The sequence below is a fragment of the Acanthaster planci genome, linkage group LG01 (assembly GCF_054643075.1).
Source record: "Acanthaster planci isolate LZ-2023a linkage group LG01, COTS_SCS, whole genome shotgun sequence".
NCBI classification, from domain to species: domain Eukaryota; kingdom Metazoa; phylum Echinodermata; class Asteroidea; order Valvatida; family Acanthasteridae; genus Acanthaster; species Acanthaster planci.
The window spans coordinates 24,215,962-24,234,347 of record NC_141777.1 but is presented as its reverse complement, the minus strand read 5'-3'; the positions used below and the strand labels follow the sequence as shown (position 1 = coordinate 24,234,347).

General features: G+C 43.4%; 2 protein-coding genes and 1 long non-coding RNA gene across 4 annotated transcripts; 2 read left to right on the top strand and 1 right to left on the bottom strand.

Moving 5' to 3' along the window:
• Positions 1-184: 184 nt before the first annotated feature.
• On the top strand, positions 185-13,576 carry LOC147800583 (nuclear exosome regulator NRDE2-like). 2 transcript variants are annotated; one of them, XM_087136506.1, is made up of 10 exons: positions 185-460; positions 1,460-1,594; positions 3,348-3,798; positions 4,437-5,437; positions 5,626-5,762; positions 6,524-6,647; positions 7,266-8,879; positions 9,157-9,272; positions 10,803-10,874; positions 11,919-13,576. In XM_087136506.1, the coding sequence occupies exons 1-10, from the start codon at positions 346-348 to the stop codon at positions 12,042-12,044; spliced, it is 3,891 nt and encodes a 1,296-aa protein (XP_086992632.1). In that variant the 5' UTR covers positions 185-345; the 3' UTR covers positions 12,045-13,576. The 2 variants fall into 2 exon arrangements, with proteins under 2 accessions (XP_086992632.1, XP_086992634.1); XM_087136508.1 differs by lacking the exon at positions 1,460-1,594 and having other exon boundaries at positions 186-460.
• Positions 10,168-13,940, bottom strand: LOC147800582 (uncharacterized). The gene is made up of 2 exons (XR_015425171.1): positions 13,418-13,940; positions 10,168-12,111 (listed from the first exon to the last, which is right to left on the bottom strand). It is a non-coding gene; the product is annotated as an uncharacterized LOC147800582 (long non-coding RNA).
• A 1,231-nt stretch (positions 13,941-15,171) lies between these two features.
• On the top strand, positions 15,172-17,638 carry LOC147800581 (uncharacterized). The gene has a single exon (XM_087136523.1). It carries the CDS (start codon positions 15,341-15,343, stop codon positions 16,472-16,474), a length of 1,134 nt encoding a protein of 377 aa, XP_086992649.1. The 5' UTR covers positions 15,172-15,340; the 3' UTR covers positions 16,475-17,638.
• Positions 17,639-18,386: the final 748 nt, after the last annotated feature.

The following is an 18,386-nucleotide window of genomic DNA, read 5'->3' as shown; positions in this document are numbered from 1 at the left end:
AAAAAACTATACAGGTCCTATGTACAAGCCGTAGATGGAAAAGGAAGTGTGAAGCCTTTCAGCATGTTCAGATGCACAACAGAAGTTTACTGAGTGTGTTTGCAAAGTGTAGGGGTGGGGCTGTTTGGTTTTTCTGCGATGCCGGTGTCGAGAATTCAAGACAGAGAAAAATTGAGGGCGCTATTGAAAATCTCAAGTACATGAAAATAATGCGCGATCATGAGCCTGGTTCCAGTGTCACGTTCATGTCGTCTGCTGTGAAGTTTCTCAAATGAAATTCCCCTGGCTCCAGATTTGATCACTTTTGACCAGTTTCAGGTAGTATGCTTGTCTGTGTAGCTAGCAATGTCGAATCGGTCGACATCGTTGTTTCCAAGTGCTGAATCAGTAAGAAGTGAAGGGGTCATCAAGCCGAATGCTGGCACAGTAGGCCTACAGCAAGAACATGCAGAACAACAAGGTGGGCTGTTGCAATGTTAAATCCCGGTATTTGTATCGATAAGCCCGTGTGGGAGGGTCGTTCTAAAACCTCCTCGACCCCACAAGCCCCTCAACTTATAAATCCCTGAAAACACAGATTAATGGGTGCCTGAACCGTACCCATCATGCCCATGGTGTGGTTTTATCAAACAGAGGGCTCTAGTAATAGTATGACATGTAGGAACTGTGTTACGCATAGTTTCCCCAGCTTGAGAAGTATACATGTGTAAGCGCATTAAAAAGTGATGCTTGCATGCGGCCCACGGCTTCGCGTGAGACTCAATGATGAATAAGAATGGTGGCATTTAGGAGTAGGTTAGGTTAGGGGTAATTATAAAACATAAGTACATGTATCTGCACCTTTACATGTGCGTATATTTCATAGGAATGTTGAGGGCATTCGTTATAAATGGCGTGGTGCGCGGACAAACTTTTAAGTATAAAATACAACAAAATTACTTTCTCTCCCGAGTTGCACGGTACCTCATATAGAAGAGCACTGGACTCATTAGCGGTGAGGTGCAAATTTGAGTCATTGTTAATGCAGTTATGATTTTTTTAGGGGGAGAGAATTAGTTGGTTAGAGGATGTTTTTATAATAGGAAAGTAAAGCTCGACATTTACCATCGAAGTTTCTTTCCTTTAATTTAATCGAGCTTGCAGTTAACCAGGCTTATATATGATAATTGCTCCTAACCCTTCCAGAAAAAAAATTAGGCGGCCGCTTGTGGACACTGTCTGCCCCCAAAACTGTGAGTGCGGCGGACATCGGACCCCACATTTGGGTGTAGACACTGTCATCTTCTTGCCTGAGAAATTTATTTGAATTATGCTGGTGAAAACAAGCTTTTTCACTTGAAAATAATTATTGTAGTGGTTAAAATCCCACTGCACATGCTTTTAAGTGGTTTATAATAAATGTGGACGACGTTTCAACTTACTGTTTCTATTTATTCATGCATCCTTACTTTTGTGGAAGTTGTAACATCCATAACAGCAATGAGCGTACTGCTCAACATCCTGGGAACGAACTGCACTTGTATACACTCTGGTCGCCGGCTTTTTATGATGGTTCCCGACTGTAAAGTAATGTTCCCCACACAGAAATCGATAGGTGAGTACCTGTGGGAAGAGTACCGTTTTCAGATGTAATCCTTTGTCTTGTCTTGATATATACTACACCAACACCCCTTTTCAGGGGTCACACAGGCAGGATTGGTTGTGTGCATGGATCTGTGAAATAGTTACTTATTTTGCTGCTTCTTCTTTCGGGTGATATTGAAGTGTTTGTTGAGGGCAGTTTAGAAACTCTTTTTGTCCGGGATTGTTGTGATCTCTTTGAGCAAAGAGTTCCAGTCCACTAGCATGCGTTGAAGAAAAGAGCATTTGTAGCAGTTCTTGGTTGCTGCAATCAATATGAAATTATTTGTGGTTGGTGAAGTATTTCTGGCAGATCGTTGGACGGATGCTGGATATTTCTCACTGGAACGGCAAGGTGACCCCCTAATGCTTGGTGGAAGTTGATGAGCCTAGCTACTTTTCATCTTGTAGCTAGGTCCTCCCTCTGGAGTTCCTGTTTTATGGCAGTGACATTGCTCCTTCTGCTGTATGAGCCTGTGATGAAGCGGGCTGCTCTATTTTGGACTGCTTCAATATTGTCGATGAGAAGTTTTGTGTGTGGGTCCCATATGGAAGAGCAGTAGTCGAGTACTGGTCATCAAGTGTCTTTAGCCATGTCCTTGATATTTTTGGAGCATGAGTACAAGTTGCGACGTAGAAAACCCAAAGTTCTATTTGCTTTGGCTGGTACTCTCACAATATGTGAGTTCCATGTAAGATCCGGTGTGATGTTGACACCCAGGTAGGTGTGGTTTGTGATCAGCAGCAAGTCCTACATGGGCTCAAGTGAAATTGTCTGTCGAGAGGGTCGTGGGTCGAGGGGGTTTTAAAACAACCCTGTATGGAATGAGAATTCCACACATGTACGTCACTGATTGTTCTGTCCAATGACACCTTAGCCACCAGAAGCGATAGGCCTAATACATGTACATGTTGTACATGTATATCCTAAAAAGTCAAACTAAGCAGAAAAAATATTAGGCCTACCCCCAGAACTGTGAGCCATATACTGTGTGACTCACAGCTCTGCGAGTAGGAAAAATATTGGAGCATTTAGCTGACTTTTTTCAGATCCTTCTCTGCCATGTCTGCCCCACATGCCCCAGAAGTAGAACTCTAGCTTGGATTCTAGGGAAAGTACCATAGCTTAACCTATCTCAGGCTCACCACTGGGGTTTGGCACCTGTCACTTGTCAAATGATATCCTTGTGTGGAATTCTTTCCCGTCTTTTCTTTGCTTTACTTTGAAGAATGTTTTTCAAGGAAATTAAGTCCAAAATATGACCTCGCAAAGGCAGTGCTACCATGGAAGCCCCCCAACAGTCACTGCTCATATTCAGTTTACATGCTTGAAAAATAGTAAAAGCATATCCGTACCAGTTCATCCATGTCCTCTGAAGACAATCCCCACCTGTAAGATTAGGGGTCGGGGGAACAGCAGGGAAGAATGGAGCCAGGATGGAAAGGGTTAGGGGTTAATTAAAGTTTGCAACTTGATGATAAGCCCACCAATGGGTTCAAGTATAAACTGGCCTTACAACAGTAGAAGAAGGGTAAAATGAGGCTTGATTGTGGTCACATTTTTTCATGAAGTTGTGCCACAGGGGTATTTTGTGCATCAAGATGAAACTGTAGCTGAAATGTGCATCCCATTTTGTCACCAGCTTCTAGAAGGTTTGTAAAGGTAACAGTGCTTAAAATAACAACACATCTTCAAGTAAACAATACTAATGTCCCTCTTTTTTCAGAGAATGAAAGTCTACATTGGCTGACCAATAAAAGCTTCCGGAGCGATGATGCAGTCGCGATCGCCAGGCAACACCTGAGAACAGCAGGGGACAGACTCCAAGAATGTTCCAAAACTCTCCCTCGTCATCGCGAGACATCAGAGAGCTCCAACTCCGACCACGATTCTGGAAGAACCGGTATAGAAGAATCAAACTCGAACTTGAAACATCTGAAAGAAAGTGAACGCTTTGAGTCTTCACCACTGGTTGGCGCCAAGCAAAGCAGAAAGCGCAAACACAAGCGAGACCACGAAGCAGAGCCTGGTCACAGACATCAGAGGAAAAGACATCATCATGACAGACATCACAGAGACAAGAAGAGAAAACACAAGAAAAACAGAAGGAAGGAACATGATTCGAGTGACTCCAGTGATGAAAGCCCCTCTCAGAGAGATTCCATGAAATTGGAGAGGTAGATCCCATTCCCACTGTCATTTCTCAGAGATGCTGTTTTGTTCCGATTTTGTACTCATTGAGTCATGTGACTGCACTCACTAGGACCAAATGAATAGTTGGACTCCCATCCTCTTCCTTCAACTAGGGGACCCCTGTTCTGAGACTCAACAAATTCGACCATTTCACAAACTTGCTTAGTTTGTTGTTTCTATTCTTTTGGGAAGTTTGTATAATCAAATGAAACTCCAAATATCGTCAGTTATTTGAATTTAGATAGCCTTTATGCTGCTGGTTAAGAGAGAGACCAGAGTTGCTCTCAGATACTGTTGAAAAATACTAGATTAAAGAATCAATAAAAAAAAACTTTAAGTAATAGCTTAAGTACGCATCAGCAACAGAGTCAAAATTCGTCTTTCTCAGAAAAAGAGAGACTCTGTTTGAAAAAACGAATGGACAAATTTACTGTGCTCATTATAAATGACCTCATTCACGTATTCTTTGCACTGCATGTACATGGACCTGGAAGCACATGGGTTACATGTTCAATGTATGTTTCCACCCAGGAAAGGCTTTCTGTGATTCATACTCATGTTGGCCATTACCCCAGCCAAACAATTAGAAAGAAATCATTTCTATTCTCAATTTCTTGAACAGGAAGACAGCTAGTGTAGCTGAGGGTTTCTTCATTGATGTGAAAGCAGACAGGAGCAATCTGTGCTTCAACAGCCTTCATTTCACTGACATTGTTGCTTACCATCGCGTCGGACAGTCATGCCTTGGATTGGATACACAGCGTCAGTCAGTGACTTGGAAGAGTGCCTCCAAAGCTAAGAAGAAACACAAGGCAGAGTCAAACACCTTCAGATATTTCACACGGGATCTTGTTGATTTAGTGGATGATAATGTGGAAGTACTTGTAGGAAGTACCGAGGTCAGTCAGGCACAAACATTTCAACAAAGGACAAATCCAACACAGAGTACTGATTCCTACATCCCCATAGACCGTCCAAGCCCACCCAGGCTTGACTTCGACCCTCTCAGGATTTACGATCCTTCCACCCAAGCGTACCTTGGATCCACTCTGGAGTCGGGCTGCTCAAATCTTGAAAAACCCTATCAACAGTCAGCACCTACCATTGCTGGCCACTCGGCTTTCACAAAGACTGTGGCGTCATATAACCGTCACCTACATGAGGACCCTCATGACATTCCCAAGTGGCTGGAGTTTGTCCATTTCCAGGACAATGCCGATTACGACAGGCAGTTGTCTGCTGGCTGCCATGACGATGCAAGCACCGCAAAGCAAGGCAACCGGAAAAGGAGGGCCAAGCTGATTGCCGAAAAGAAGCTGGCCATTCTCGACAAAGCTCTCCTGCGCAACCCCAACAGTGTCCCGCTGCAACTCGAACAGCTGGAGATTGGTAAAGAATTCTTGGATGGATCAGAGCAGACAAGACAGTGGGAAAAGCTCCTGAAGTCCAACCCAGATGACATTGCTCTCTGGAGAGAGTACCTCCTCTTCAAGCAGTCCTCCTTCTCTAGTTTCTCCATCTCTAAGGTGGCGGGACTCTATGGGAAGTGCTTCCAGACTTTGGTCGCCAGACAGGCAGAGCTGGATGGTGTTGAGGCTGTAGACTTAGAGAGCCATTTACTCGGTGAGAAATTGGAAAGTCTTCACAGCCAAAACACACCCCAGCTCATTGTCAGCCATACTCATTCGAGCCAGTGTTACAAGTTGTCAGAAATTGACTTTCAACCAGTTCGAGCTCTTGGGCATTTTGTATTGGGTTGTACACATCCTGCTAAAACTTCATTTTCTTGATTCTTTTGTTTTCATCCGCAGATTTGTTTGTCAGCTTATGCCATTTCTGGCGGCAGGCAGGCCACACAGAGAAGGCAGTGGCCGCTTTTCAGGCCATGATTGAGCTCAATTGCTTTTGTCCCCCTCAGTTTCAACAAGATGTGCACCTGCAGGGCCAGGTAATACAACAGTCACTAGTACATGGATTCACATTAATTCCCCAGCTGATTATGCTTACAGTCCAGTGATTCTTTTTATTTTTCAAATGTCCAATGTTGAAAAACCCCAACTTTCTTGTGAAAATCAATGCCCTCTACCTGACGTTGATTGAAAACGGCTAATGGATTGGTTTCTGTGAAATAATTTTTAAAATAAGAGAATAAACAAACATTAACTGTAAGATATGTTTTAAATTATAAACCTTAACCATTTCCTGGATTAAGCCGAAGCCATCAGCCTACATGTATTTGTTTGCCAATTTGTACTTCTTTATTTGTAATACTTTTGTAATTATTCTTTTTGTGTAACAGAGACTGACACTATTGACTGAGTATATCAGTTGGTACATTAGAGCTCTGTACAATGTTAGAGATCAAAGCTTCAGACCTATCCCAGTAAAACTTCTTTGCTCGTTGTAATATGAACATTTCAGGGATTGGACAGATTTGGTTGCTGCGTCAAGTGCATTTTTCTTCTCTAAATGTTGCGGGCATTTGGTCTGTTCAATTTTTTTGTTTTGATTGTATTTGGGCAGGATTCACCAAATCATCAGAAATGTCAAAGGCATTTTTACACTGGAAATGCTGTATAAATGCTGCCTCATATGACTCTGCAAAAACCTGTTTGAGAAGTATATGAACTACCTTCACCCACCACCTGCCATTAGTCCAGTCATTGTTAAGCACATGGTATACATATCCTCACCAAATTTCATGTTCAGGTTGCATTTCTGGAGACATTTTGGGACAGCACCGAGCCCCGGTTTGGAGAGAGAGGGGCCAGAGGCTGGGCTAGCTGGATGCTGAAGAAGGAAATGGGAGGCTGGGAAGAAGTGAGAGTCCCTGGTAAGCCCGACTGTCATTGGTTGTAGGATGTCTTGTCAGGGGCCAGAATGTCCAATAGGCACTGCCAGCAAGCTAGAAGTTCAGAAATTGCTAAGCGTAGGAAATATTTGCTTATTGCAAAACCAAGGTTACCAGCCATAAACTGTGGAATGCATACTTGTGGTAATTGGTACCCCCTTTATTATTGTTTGATACAAAAATTTCCCATACAGTACTTCCTGAAGTACAGTCTACATGTAGGCCCACAAAACTGGCCCATGTTATTTGTGGATGTTTTCTGTGTGTAGTTGACAAAGATATGTTCATTTCGGGGCACCCTGTGGCAAAAACTAGACTTGTCAGGAGCACACTCTTATAAAGCATGCAGACTTGATAGGACCCAAGAAAAATCTATGGAGACAGATATCAGAAAAAAGTTCAAGGAGGCCGATTCTACTCTTCTCCAACTCTTTTTAGATTAATGGATGACATCTTCTCTGTACAGTTTGCTAGTATATAGAGTACTGGAAGTAAATCAAACAAAAGAGCTTTTAAGTTTTGCCTGGAGACATGCACATGCTAGATGTACTGTACATCTTTCAGTTCATCTGTTCATTTGTCAAATGTTTAATGCCATAGAGGCTGATGAAGGTTCACAGGAGAGTTCCACCCCTGTTGCGTATTCATCGCACCAACCCCTATGGCAAGCCTGGATGCGTGAAGAGGTTTTCAGGGAAGGCACTCACTTTGCTCCCTGGCGTCCCGATGAAGCCAAGGGTGAGACGGAGGAAGACTGTGAGGATCCTGAGCGCATGGTCCTGTTTGACGACATCAGTCAGGCTCTCTTCAAGCTCACTGCTCGGCAGAACCACTGTTGTCTTGTCCTTTACTTCCTTGACTTTCTCGGTGTCCCGGTCCCTGGCTGTTTGTTGCAATCTCCCAGTAAAGATACCAGCACTTCAGGGATTTATCTAGAACAGCCAAGCCAGATTTTTCCTCCAGTCAGTAAACCAAATTTAACATTTGCGGGAGTTGCTGGTAATTGTAGGACCCTAGAGCAGCTGACAAGTAGCCTAGACTGCGTCAAGGCAAGTGGTGTCAGAGATGCCAACATTGAAAATAGGGCTTTCGAAGACTTTGTGGAGGACGTCTTCAGTCAAATTATGCCAGTTTTTCCCCAACCCATGCAGACGCAGCTTCTGTTGATGAGGTTAGACTTTCAGATGCAAAGAGCAATGATTACCATAGACGACAAGCACAGACAGAAGAAGCGTCTCAAGGAGGCAAAGAGGTTTGCCAAGAAGCTTCTGGGCCAGGAGGAGAACCGCAACAACTTGGACCTCTGGGCTGCCCTAGCAGACTGGGAACACTCTCTCAAGAATGTGGAGGAAGCCAGACGTGTGCTTCAAACAGCTCTTTTGTTCCTAGGACAGCCACGGACAGATGCATCCACGCAAGCTGCCATCAAATTGGCATGTTCATTTGCAGACATGTTTGTCCATTATGACCTTGCCTCCGCCACATCTGTTGGAGTGGTAGATGCAAGCAATATGGAAGCACTACATGTATTGACTTCCGTGATGGAAGATGGATTGTTTAGTCCTCTTCAAGAGGTACAAGGACAGAGTGTGTCAGCCACGAGGATCCTGAAAGCTAGGAGACACTACCAAGAGATGATAACTCAAGCCTTGGACTCTCACTCAAAGGAAAGAGGTGAAAGCCAAGATGTTGATCCATTAGAATTCTCAGAGTGGTGTCAACCTTTAGGAAGCTACATTGTGCATCTGACCAAGTGCTTTGCTATCTTCCAGTACTTGACTGTGGGCATGCAGGCGGCATCAGTCATCTTCGAGTCCACCCTGTCAGTACTCAGGCGAGGCAGATCGACAGGCTCCCACTTGAGTCCACGGCAGCTACAAGTGGACCGAGAGTTACTGACGGTGGCCCACGTCAAGCTATTCTCGTTCTACACCTACAGCAATCCCAGCCCTCTAGGAGCATTGAGGAACCTCATTAAGAGCTCCCTTCTAGAGTTTCCTGCCAGCCCGGCTTTGTTGGAGGCATTCATCCAATCAGAGACCCGATCCCACATCGCCGGGCGAGTCCGCCGGTATTTTGATCAGGCAACAAAACAAAGCGGCTGTCCCACTACATGGTTATTCGCAACCAGGGCAGAGCTTTTGCGACAGGAGGCTATATTTGCTGCTACTGCTGCTGCAGAAGTCAAAGGCCTATTAACTCCACAAATTGAAGGTTAGTTTATCTTTCCAATTATTGTCAAACTTATGCTTTCCTTAGTGAAATTTAGTAAAGTTTGCATTTCAGGTAATAACGTGAAAACTACCTGCAGCATTTGCACATCACTGTGTTATGTTTCTTATCGGTACCCCTCGATTCATGTGTAACAATCATCTTTCACGAGTTCTTCTGGGTGGGGTTCTCATAAGGCTTGGAACACAGCGTAAAGTTGATAATTAATATTGCTCTTCCTGATCGGCGCTTTGTCATTCTTGCTATCATTTCTCCCTAGTGTCGTTACCAGAGACGGGGATAAGCAATCGTATTCGTGCCTTGTTTGACAGAGCATCCGAGAGTCGCAGTTCTCGACACTGTGTCTTGTTGTGGAGAATGTACATGCAGTTTGAGGTAAAGGAGACAATAACGTATCACTTGAATGCTTCTTATATCGTAAATCATGTGTAATTCAGGTTGTGTGCCATGATTTAAAAACTAAACTAGTTTGACTGAAGGAATGATTGAATAAATAAAAAGCCCATCATTGGTAGGCAAACTTTGCTTTTTCCCTTCTAGACAATTTCCGTACCTATCGGTACATGCAGTAGATCAGTGGTATTGGCCCTTGTAACTGGACATTTTCCACCTGTTGTCCATCCAGCAACCCTCATGGGATGTTTTAACCCCTTGACGACGAGAATTTCTTTCCGAAAGCCGAGTCCAAGAATTCCAGCCTCGCTTGGCCAGGAAGGCCACCTGCCAAACCGCAAATTCTTGGTTTGTGGCCCTGCGTGTTCTGCATGCTTTGAATTACACGGTGAAAAGGCTGATTGTTTGGTGGCATGCGGCTCTACTCAAGCTTCCACATTCCCGTTGCCTCTTTTCAAAGTGGGGACTATTGGGAAGCTGGTGATTATAATGCGAATTCGGTCTTTTCATTTCTGGGCTATGCACAAAGACCAATTACCATATATACAAGAGCCAGGGTCTGCCGTCTTTCACCTTGTTCGCTCGAGCGTGGGCCGAGAATAATAGCTGAAAAGCGGGCTGAGGATCTCAATTTTTACGGCGGCTCTATCCGCGTCCCAGCGAGAAGGGGTTAAGTTGCAGCAGTAAATTATTAATCTGCGTTTTGGAAAAATAACAGTTTGTGCAACAGAGTCAGGATGGGCTAGTTAGTTTGTGCCCAAGTGGTGGAGAATAGTCAGTCTTGATGATTTGGAGGTCCGATTTGGGGTAGATAGGATTGGGTAGGTCAACAATAACATACAAGTGCATAAGAACATCAAAGGGTCCACGTGATGAGTTTTTCTTGGATGCCTTTTTGTGTAGCTTTATAGTTTCATTCAGTGTATGACAACAACAGTATTCAAAATCTTTATAATGTGCACTGTTCTAAACATTTAGAATTGCTCAAGCTTTTCTAGATAACAGAGGACGCTGTTGCCGTGATGTCATTCAGGCAAGACAGTTCAATTTAACTGTTTCACTGTTTGAAAAGTGAACCCCAAATATGCTAATTGAAAGCATTCCTGAGAGAGGGTCACTTGCCAGCTTATTACTATGTACTTACAGGACAATACAATCACTAAAGGAAAGGTGCTTTAGGACTGTAAATATAAAAAACACTCTAACATCTTTTGTGTTTAAATCAATGCAATACTGAGGTTTTCTTCCAAGGAGGGGAGCACCCTTTTGATCACAAATACGGAAATTTGTATTACCATTAAACCCCCCCAAAAAGGCACCAAATACCTGTTAAAATAGCATTTAAAAAAAATTAAAATAAGGTAAATTGAAACAGGTGGATTTTAAAAGGTTGTAGCAAACTATTTGCTTTACATGGACCCTTTCGGTGTTTTAGAGTTTTAGTGTGTCTGTATTGTAATGCCCTCCTTCCTTTAGTTTTATCTTGAAATTGACACTTGTTTCTGTCTTCAGGTTCAGCAAGGCAACTTGAAGCGGGCTGAATCCATTTTTTACAATGCCTTACAGCACTGTCCATGGGCCAAGGTTGGTAAAATGATGTTTGTTTGTTTGTTGGGGTGTTGGGGTGTTTGTTTGTTTGTTTGTTGGGGTGTTGGGTTGTTGGGTTGTTTGTTTGTTTGTTTGTTTGTTGGGGTGTTTGTTTGTTTGTTTGTTGGGGTGTTGGGTTGTTTGTTTGTTTGTTGGGGTGTTGGGGTGTTTGTTTGTTTGTTTGTTGGTTGGTTGGTTGTTTGTTTGTTTGTTTGTTTGTTTGTTTGTTTGTTTGTTTGTTTGTTTGTTTGTTTGTTTAAAAATTGGATCCTCATGATAGTTCTTTCCAAAAATGTTTAGTAATGGGAGAGATATGAAGATATGGCGCAAGAGGAAGTGCCTAGAAGGGACAAACATTTCGTGACCTTCCCTCTTGTTGAGTCATTGGACCATCATTGCTGTTGGTTTGATAACCAAACTGTGAAACCTGTTAGCATACTAAAAGGGCCAGTGCTTTGATGTCATGTTCACCAAGCTGGTGTCTTGGCATTCATAATGACAGCCAATGGTAATGTCTGATTTTACAAAGAACATGTACCTCCTCAAAATAAATCCATAAATACCGAAGAGAGTTTGGCTATTCCTAACATTTATGACCGGCAAAGTACACATTTATTGCTTTATTGAAGAATATGCTTTAAAAAGTCTGAAAAACCGTAGAGTTGATGCCATAGTGAATAAAGACAATTAACTTCAGCAATATGTGAGCAGTTACCTCTCCAAATAAGGCAAGTAGCTAATTCCTAACTAATTATACAGACCTATTGAAGCCAAATTTTTAAATTTGAGGTATATACATGTATCTGACAGTGTAACTCAAGAAACTCTGCCGTCTTCACAATTTTGGCTGAATATCAGATACAGCGACAGACTTCCTTCTCAAATGTCCCCAAGTAGATTGTGAAAATGATACAGATATTGTCAGTATGTACTACTGTATACTGAGACAAATTTGGTACTTGTGATACAGAAGGTATATTCCAGCATTCTACTCGTAATTGTCCTCTTTTATTGCATGGCAACACTTTCTTTAAATATTAGGTTCTGTACATGGATGCAGTCAGATACTTTCCTTCCAAGCTGCAAGATTATCAGGACCTTCTTATGGAGAAGGAGCTCCGCATCCGCGCCCCCCTGGAGGAAGTGGAACTCCTTATCAAGACCTGAGGACCCTTTGTCAGCCAGGACTGTCAGAATCTTTTTCATCGTGGGAAAGCTCTGCTTGTAAATGGCCCTGGAGGAAGAGGGAACATGTCATTTTATATCAGGCAGGACTTCCAAGAGTTCTTCAGGAAGAGTTCTGAATCCAGGTCTGCATTAAGCTTGTTTTGCAGACTTGATCCTGTGATCCAGTTTTTTCTGTTTCACTGCACTCTACAGAGAGACTGTTCTGACAAGTTCCTCCCAGTTATACAGAAATATGGGGAATAGGCCTGGTTGTTAGGGTTCATGACTTATGAGAAGAGGGTCACAGGTTTGCATCTAGCTGCTGGCCATAGGTCGTGGCCTTGGAAAGGTCACTTCGCTTCACCCCTGCTTGTCTCTGTCCACCTACAAGTATGAATTGGCACAGTTCTTTTCTGGTGAGCAACCTATGGTAGACTTGCATCCGGTCCCAGGGGAAATAAGTAGACGTACTCTCAGTCTTTTTGTGCCAAGAAAACTGAAGATGATTCAAGATGTTCCTTTTGGGAAGGTGAGACTTAGATCTGGGTTTTGATTTGTTGTCACTGACACAAGTTACCCATGCTAGTGATACTGAATCAAGATCAGATACTGAAAGTGAACTCCCCTGGGGGAATAGGCATCATCTTCCAGTTCCACGGGTGGGAATTTAAGTAATTCTCTCTTTCACATGCCATATTTAAGGGAAAGCAAGAAGTTAAAAATACAAATTCCCGTGCCCACAATTGGCTGATTGGGGTGTCAGTAGGAAAGGAAGGTCAACATTTAAGTCATTCAGAGTCTGAAGGAATAAATTTGTTCAAACGGGAAATCAAGAACTTAAATGTTTGTGACAGGTAACTATATGTACAAGGCATGAGTGTGTACAAACCAGTTGTATTTGATTGTATGTCCTCAGTTCCCCATTTAGGCTCCTCAACCCCCTCCCCCTCCGCTTTGTCCAATTTTAAGAGGATGGGGTATGATTTCAAACGTGTCCATTTTACAAGTTGTCAAATCAAAAACTAAGTTATAATTATGCAGGTCTAACTTACTTTGGTATTTACTTTATGTGTATTACATTGCTGTTTAAGCTCGAGTATGAAATGCTGTTATGGGGTATTTCCGCCCAAATATTATGTGCCCACTTTAAAGTTAGAAAAACACAAAAACCTCAAATTTATAGAGAGTATGATTAATGCTGTTAAGTGTAGCTCTATGGGGCTGGCCCACTGTGGGATGGTCATGCAAGCCACCTCATACAGCAAGGAGATTGTTTATGACTCTTTGCTTGAGAGCAACCTCGACTTCATGGGCTGCGTGCACGTTGCTTCTACTGATCTCTTTGATAAAATTATAGAGATTATGATAATCACCAGATTATAGACATCAGCACTGATCAGTGGTTCCTTCACCAGATTGCAAGGCATGGTGGGAACCAACATGGCGCTGCAAGATCGCACCCATGGAAACGAGGTTGGTGTGAGGGGGGGTTTAAAAGATTGAAATAAAATTGTTGAAAAACTCCTCGGAAATTTGTAAAGTTTCAAGTTGTTATAACTTTCTGACTCAAAATGTGTTTATGAATAAATATGTGCTGTATGGATAGTGGTGATAGGCGATTGAACACTGGTAATGCATTCATCTATGGCTCGGGCATTAATCGGGTCCAGTTTTCTGAGCACATATTTATTCCCTGAGGAAGGCCTTATCTGAAAAATATATTTCATTCACAATTTCTTTTTATTTGCCATCTTCTGAATTTTGTTATTTCACATTATGTACTCAAACATGGCGGTGGCAAAGATGTCAATCTGTTACCCTGGCAAGGCATAGCTTTGCTTGATCCTTGCAAAATCTAAATTTCAAAAGAAATCTTGTTGATAGGGGAAACGTCCAACCCAACCCACCCCCAAGAGGCACAGGAGCATAGGTCCATACTCTTGTCACTACCATCTAATAGACTAGACTTAGTAGAATTCCATTCCAGTAAGTCAATCTGTTACCAACGGAATTATGCTTCAATCACAATTTCCCTTTCCCCAAAATAACGAAATCCAGCACCAAAGCAAAAAAAAAAAAAAGCATATTGAATCGTAGATTTGCTGTCAGTGTTGGCTGTGATTCTAAGTTGCACTTATCTGCCTAATCTGTGGTTCTTGCGGTTTAGGACTCAAAACACACAATCTCTTTCTATGCTTTTGCAAGATAAAATGTGGGGATTGAATGGAAATGGGAGCAGCCCCTCCATAGTAGGCTAAATGTACTACTAACATGTAAAATAAAATACCATACCAAAGAGCTGGAGATTTTGCTTCCGTTTTTATGTGAAGTTGTGAACTGGCATTGCTGAATGTTGTAACTTTGTGGTTGGTAAGTTTTAATTAAAGGCTAATGCCTTTTACACACTAATTGTGCACGTGACGTCACATTCGATACACTATCTTTGACAGATCTACGAGGTAACGTGCGCACCTTCGAAGTCTCTCAACATTCCGGCGTTCATAAAATTGCCATTAGAAACCAAAGATAGTAGAGCGCCGCCCAGCGGCACTATGCTATTTTTGGTAGAAACAAAGATCGAAAATGCACGCGCCTCCACAGATATAGTACACTTCCCGAAATGTCTTTGCCCGTAGTGTTACGTCATGTGAAAAACCTCTTATGGCGACTGTGTGTTCGCCCATTGTCGAATTATGGTGTCAAAATTACAGCATACCTATATATTCCATGCATTTAAAGCTCTGGTCCCACCCCTGGTCACAGCATGTCTGCAACTTGAGGGAAGATGGTGCGTGGAAGCAAATATCTCGTCGGATGGGAGTGACTCGGACACTGACCGCCCTTGTAGCCAATGCGCTTAGGGATTGTTTTAACGGGGGTCTGTTCAGATTTTGCTGTCCGTACACAGATTCAGGCCACGGCTAGTTCTTTCACCCCCTAACACTTGTTACCCTGATGATTAACAAATGTATCTCCTCAAAATGACTAGTTTACACTGCTGTTCGACGCTCTGTGAAACAGGTGAACTCTCGGTACAAACAAATGATCTTTTGTATCGCGAGTATTGTTTGGTGCATAGATGCGACGCAACAGAATACAAGGCGCGCTTTTATTCACCGTCGTCACAAAGACAAAAGCTGACATCCTGGAAACCGCGCTGGCCATGGCAACTGATTAACTTACGTAAACTCACTTATACATGCATCGCTGGTGCGTTGTCTTGATGGACTGAGTAATTAGATATAGTGGTTAAATAATCTAAATAAACCTGCAGCAGATGTAAGATTCTGAACATCATGAATAGAGCGGTGCAGCATCCACCTCAATCCGGACGTAACACGCCAAATGAAGGATACTTTGATTCCAGGCACTTCACGGAACTCGATTACATCCAACATCGAGCGGAGAGGCGAAGAAAAGAAGCGGCAGAGAGAGAGGAATTCCCATCGGCACAACGTCGACGCACCGAGGAGGAGAAACCGCTCCGAGCATCCACAGAGGGGGAGAGCCAAGATGAAGGCCCAGAGGTGAAGCAATCGTGCCAGTTTTGTCGTAGAGCAGCCGCTCAATCCGTATTTAGGGACGAGACGTCTACTTTTAAGGCTCTTCGTCGCCCACTTGCCCCAAGGTGCACCTGCATGGACCCAACAGACGGTGGACTACCGATTCTCCCCATCGAGTACCCAGTTGATATCGACGACTGGGCCGACAAGCCCTTCAGCACCATCGCCAGTGGGGGTGCGCTGGGTTACCGTGACCTCTTCCCGCTCCTTATGCAGAGGTGTACAGAGGCAGAGGAGAAAGATACCACCCAAGTGCAGACGGAGACACGCCGGCACTCCATCGTGACGACTGACTACCTGACTGGCATGATCAAGCTGGAAGGTACAGGAGGGGAGCACGTGCACATGAATGTCTTCCCTGTACTTCATGTCGTCGTCAGTAGCGACGAAGACGATGATGAGGGATCACCACTCGATAGTACTGATAAAAGTGAGCTGGCAACTACTCCAGATGATGAACTCTGTTCACCGAGAACAGATCACGGTCTGGTCACACCAAGAAGACCGTCTGTTCAGTTCCCAGCTATTCAACGGCGTTCGTCCTTGACTCCCAGCGGCTACTCGGGTCGTGCATCGATAAGTCCCGGCGCCGCCAGGTCCCGAGTAATCCGCAGGCGATCAGTCGACCACGGATCGCTGGCACTGTCGTTCGCCAGAGCACTAGAGGCAGCCTCAGATGCCATGACACCCATTTCGGAAGGCCGCGAGGGTCAGAATGAGACTGCTGGTGAGGACTTCGACGTCAAGCACGCGGAGGAGACTATGATCCAAATGGCACAGAATCTACAGACCCTCGAGGAATTTCTTGAAGGGTCAAGTTCGAACAGCTCGGTTTCTGACACCAGCAGCGACAATGATGACACTTAGTCTTCTCTAGGTCGTTTTATCCCTCTCAAAAGTACCCCGTCCAGTAATTCAGACGTCTCATCAGTCAGCTTAATGGAAAGTTTCAATACCGCTTTAGCAAGGTTAGAATTTAACTTTGGAAGTCAACAAGAATTTCGTAGTAGAGATCTTAGGCAAGAACAAGCCAGCCCCTCGCCATAATCTTTGTCCAATGGATGTTAGGGGTGTTATTTTTTGGCACTGTCAACACACAAAAAGCAATAAGCGATAAAATTAATGAAATATAGAAACGTTGTTACTTGAATTGATTTCCAGCTATCCGCTCCCTGCCGCAGTGTGATGATTTTGTCCTCCCCCAATCTAATGTCTCCTCCTGCTCGCCCGCACGGATTCACGCCACTGAAACTGAACCAAAAACTCAAGCTGTGTGGGGTTTCGTTGTTATATTGTAAGACAATCTTCAATTTTGAACAGATTTAACTTGGCATGGTTAACATTATGCTTCCCTGTGCAGGTAGAAAAATCCTTTGAAAAAAGGGCTTGTCTGGGTCCCCTTTTTGAATCATTGGAAATTGTTTCCAAGGATGAAATTTATTTCATTTGAAAATGGGATAAACTTTGAAAAAGAAATTTACGGGCCAAGAAGGTGGAAAGTTTTCCAATTTTTGCCACTCCCTCCCAAAACTCATCGAAAGAATCAAGGAATTACCACCATTGATATAATGTGTTGTCGAAGGATAAAGTTGTCCATTGACACAGTCTGAAGAATTTCAAGACGACCAATTCGTAGAATTGCGAACAATCCACTGATTTTGTAATTTCATTTTAAAAGTGTGTTTGTTGCAATCTTTTCTATATAGTGGATATCAACTCCATCACTAAAAGTTCTTTGATCAGTTTGTTTTTGTTGTACGGCAAGGTATCTTGAATCACTTGCTGAATTAATTTCAGGTCCGATGGGGTCTGTCTTTGCAGCTTCCGATGTCCTCTATTGGCATGGAAGCAGGTGCTTTCAAATGCAGTCAGATGTTTGTCCGAGAGCTTGCGAAAAAAAATAACAAGCTTACTCGGGTGGTACTCAAACTCACGACCTACCGGTGCAGACATCTTAACTACTGGACCACCGAGCTTGCGAGAGTCGGCAGGTCGTTCTGAGTCAGATGTATCAGCGGGTACTGCATAGTATTACACTTTGTAGTTTGTGTCTGGGATATATATATGTTTATGTTTAATAACACGTTTTGCCCCTGCACTGACGTATATTTATGACACTGTATACTCAGTGTTTTGTCCGAGAGCTTGTGAAGATGATGGAGTGAGACCAACTCAATGTTGGAGAGAGTCCATCCAGGATACAGGAAATCTTTCACACTGTCGCCAGACTGGCCGTTCACCATCATGTGTTGCTATCGCCTGGTAACAGAACTTTGAATTTAGCTCTGTGCCCTGACATGTTGAGACCAAGATTGTTGACCTTGTTCTGGAAACCTTGTTAACCTTGTTCATCTCCATCCTATCACTCAATTTATCAGATATCTCTGCCCAGAACAAATGACTTTTCAGGGTTAACAGTTGCTCGCGTATCTCCACCGACTTCAGTATGCAAATTAGCATTAGACTGTGGATAAGTTGGCCTGAACATTTTTGCTGAAAATGTTTTCCCCAAAAAAACACTTGGTCGACTTCTCAGAAAGGCGACATTTTCTTGTCAAGGGGCAGGGGTAGTCTAGCATTATTGGCATTAATTATGGGACTAGTACTGCAGGTGGGATTTGTACTTGCCTTATTGGGAAAAGATCCTTAGAAGTGAATAGAATCATCACATTGTCATTTGTTAAACCCCGGCTTTTGCAGGTTCTATGCAACCCATTTGATGGGCGACGCACGACGGACGACGGGCGACGCACGACGGGCGACGCGCGACGCACGACGG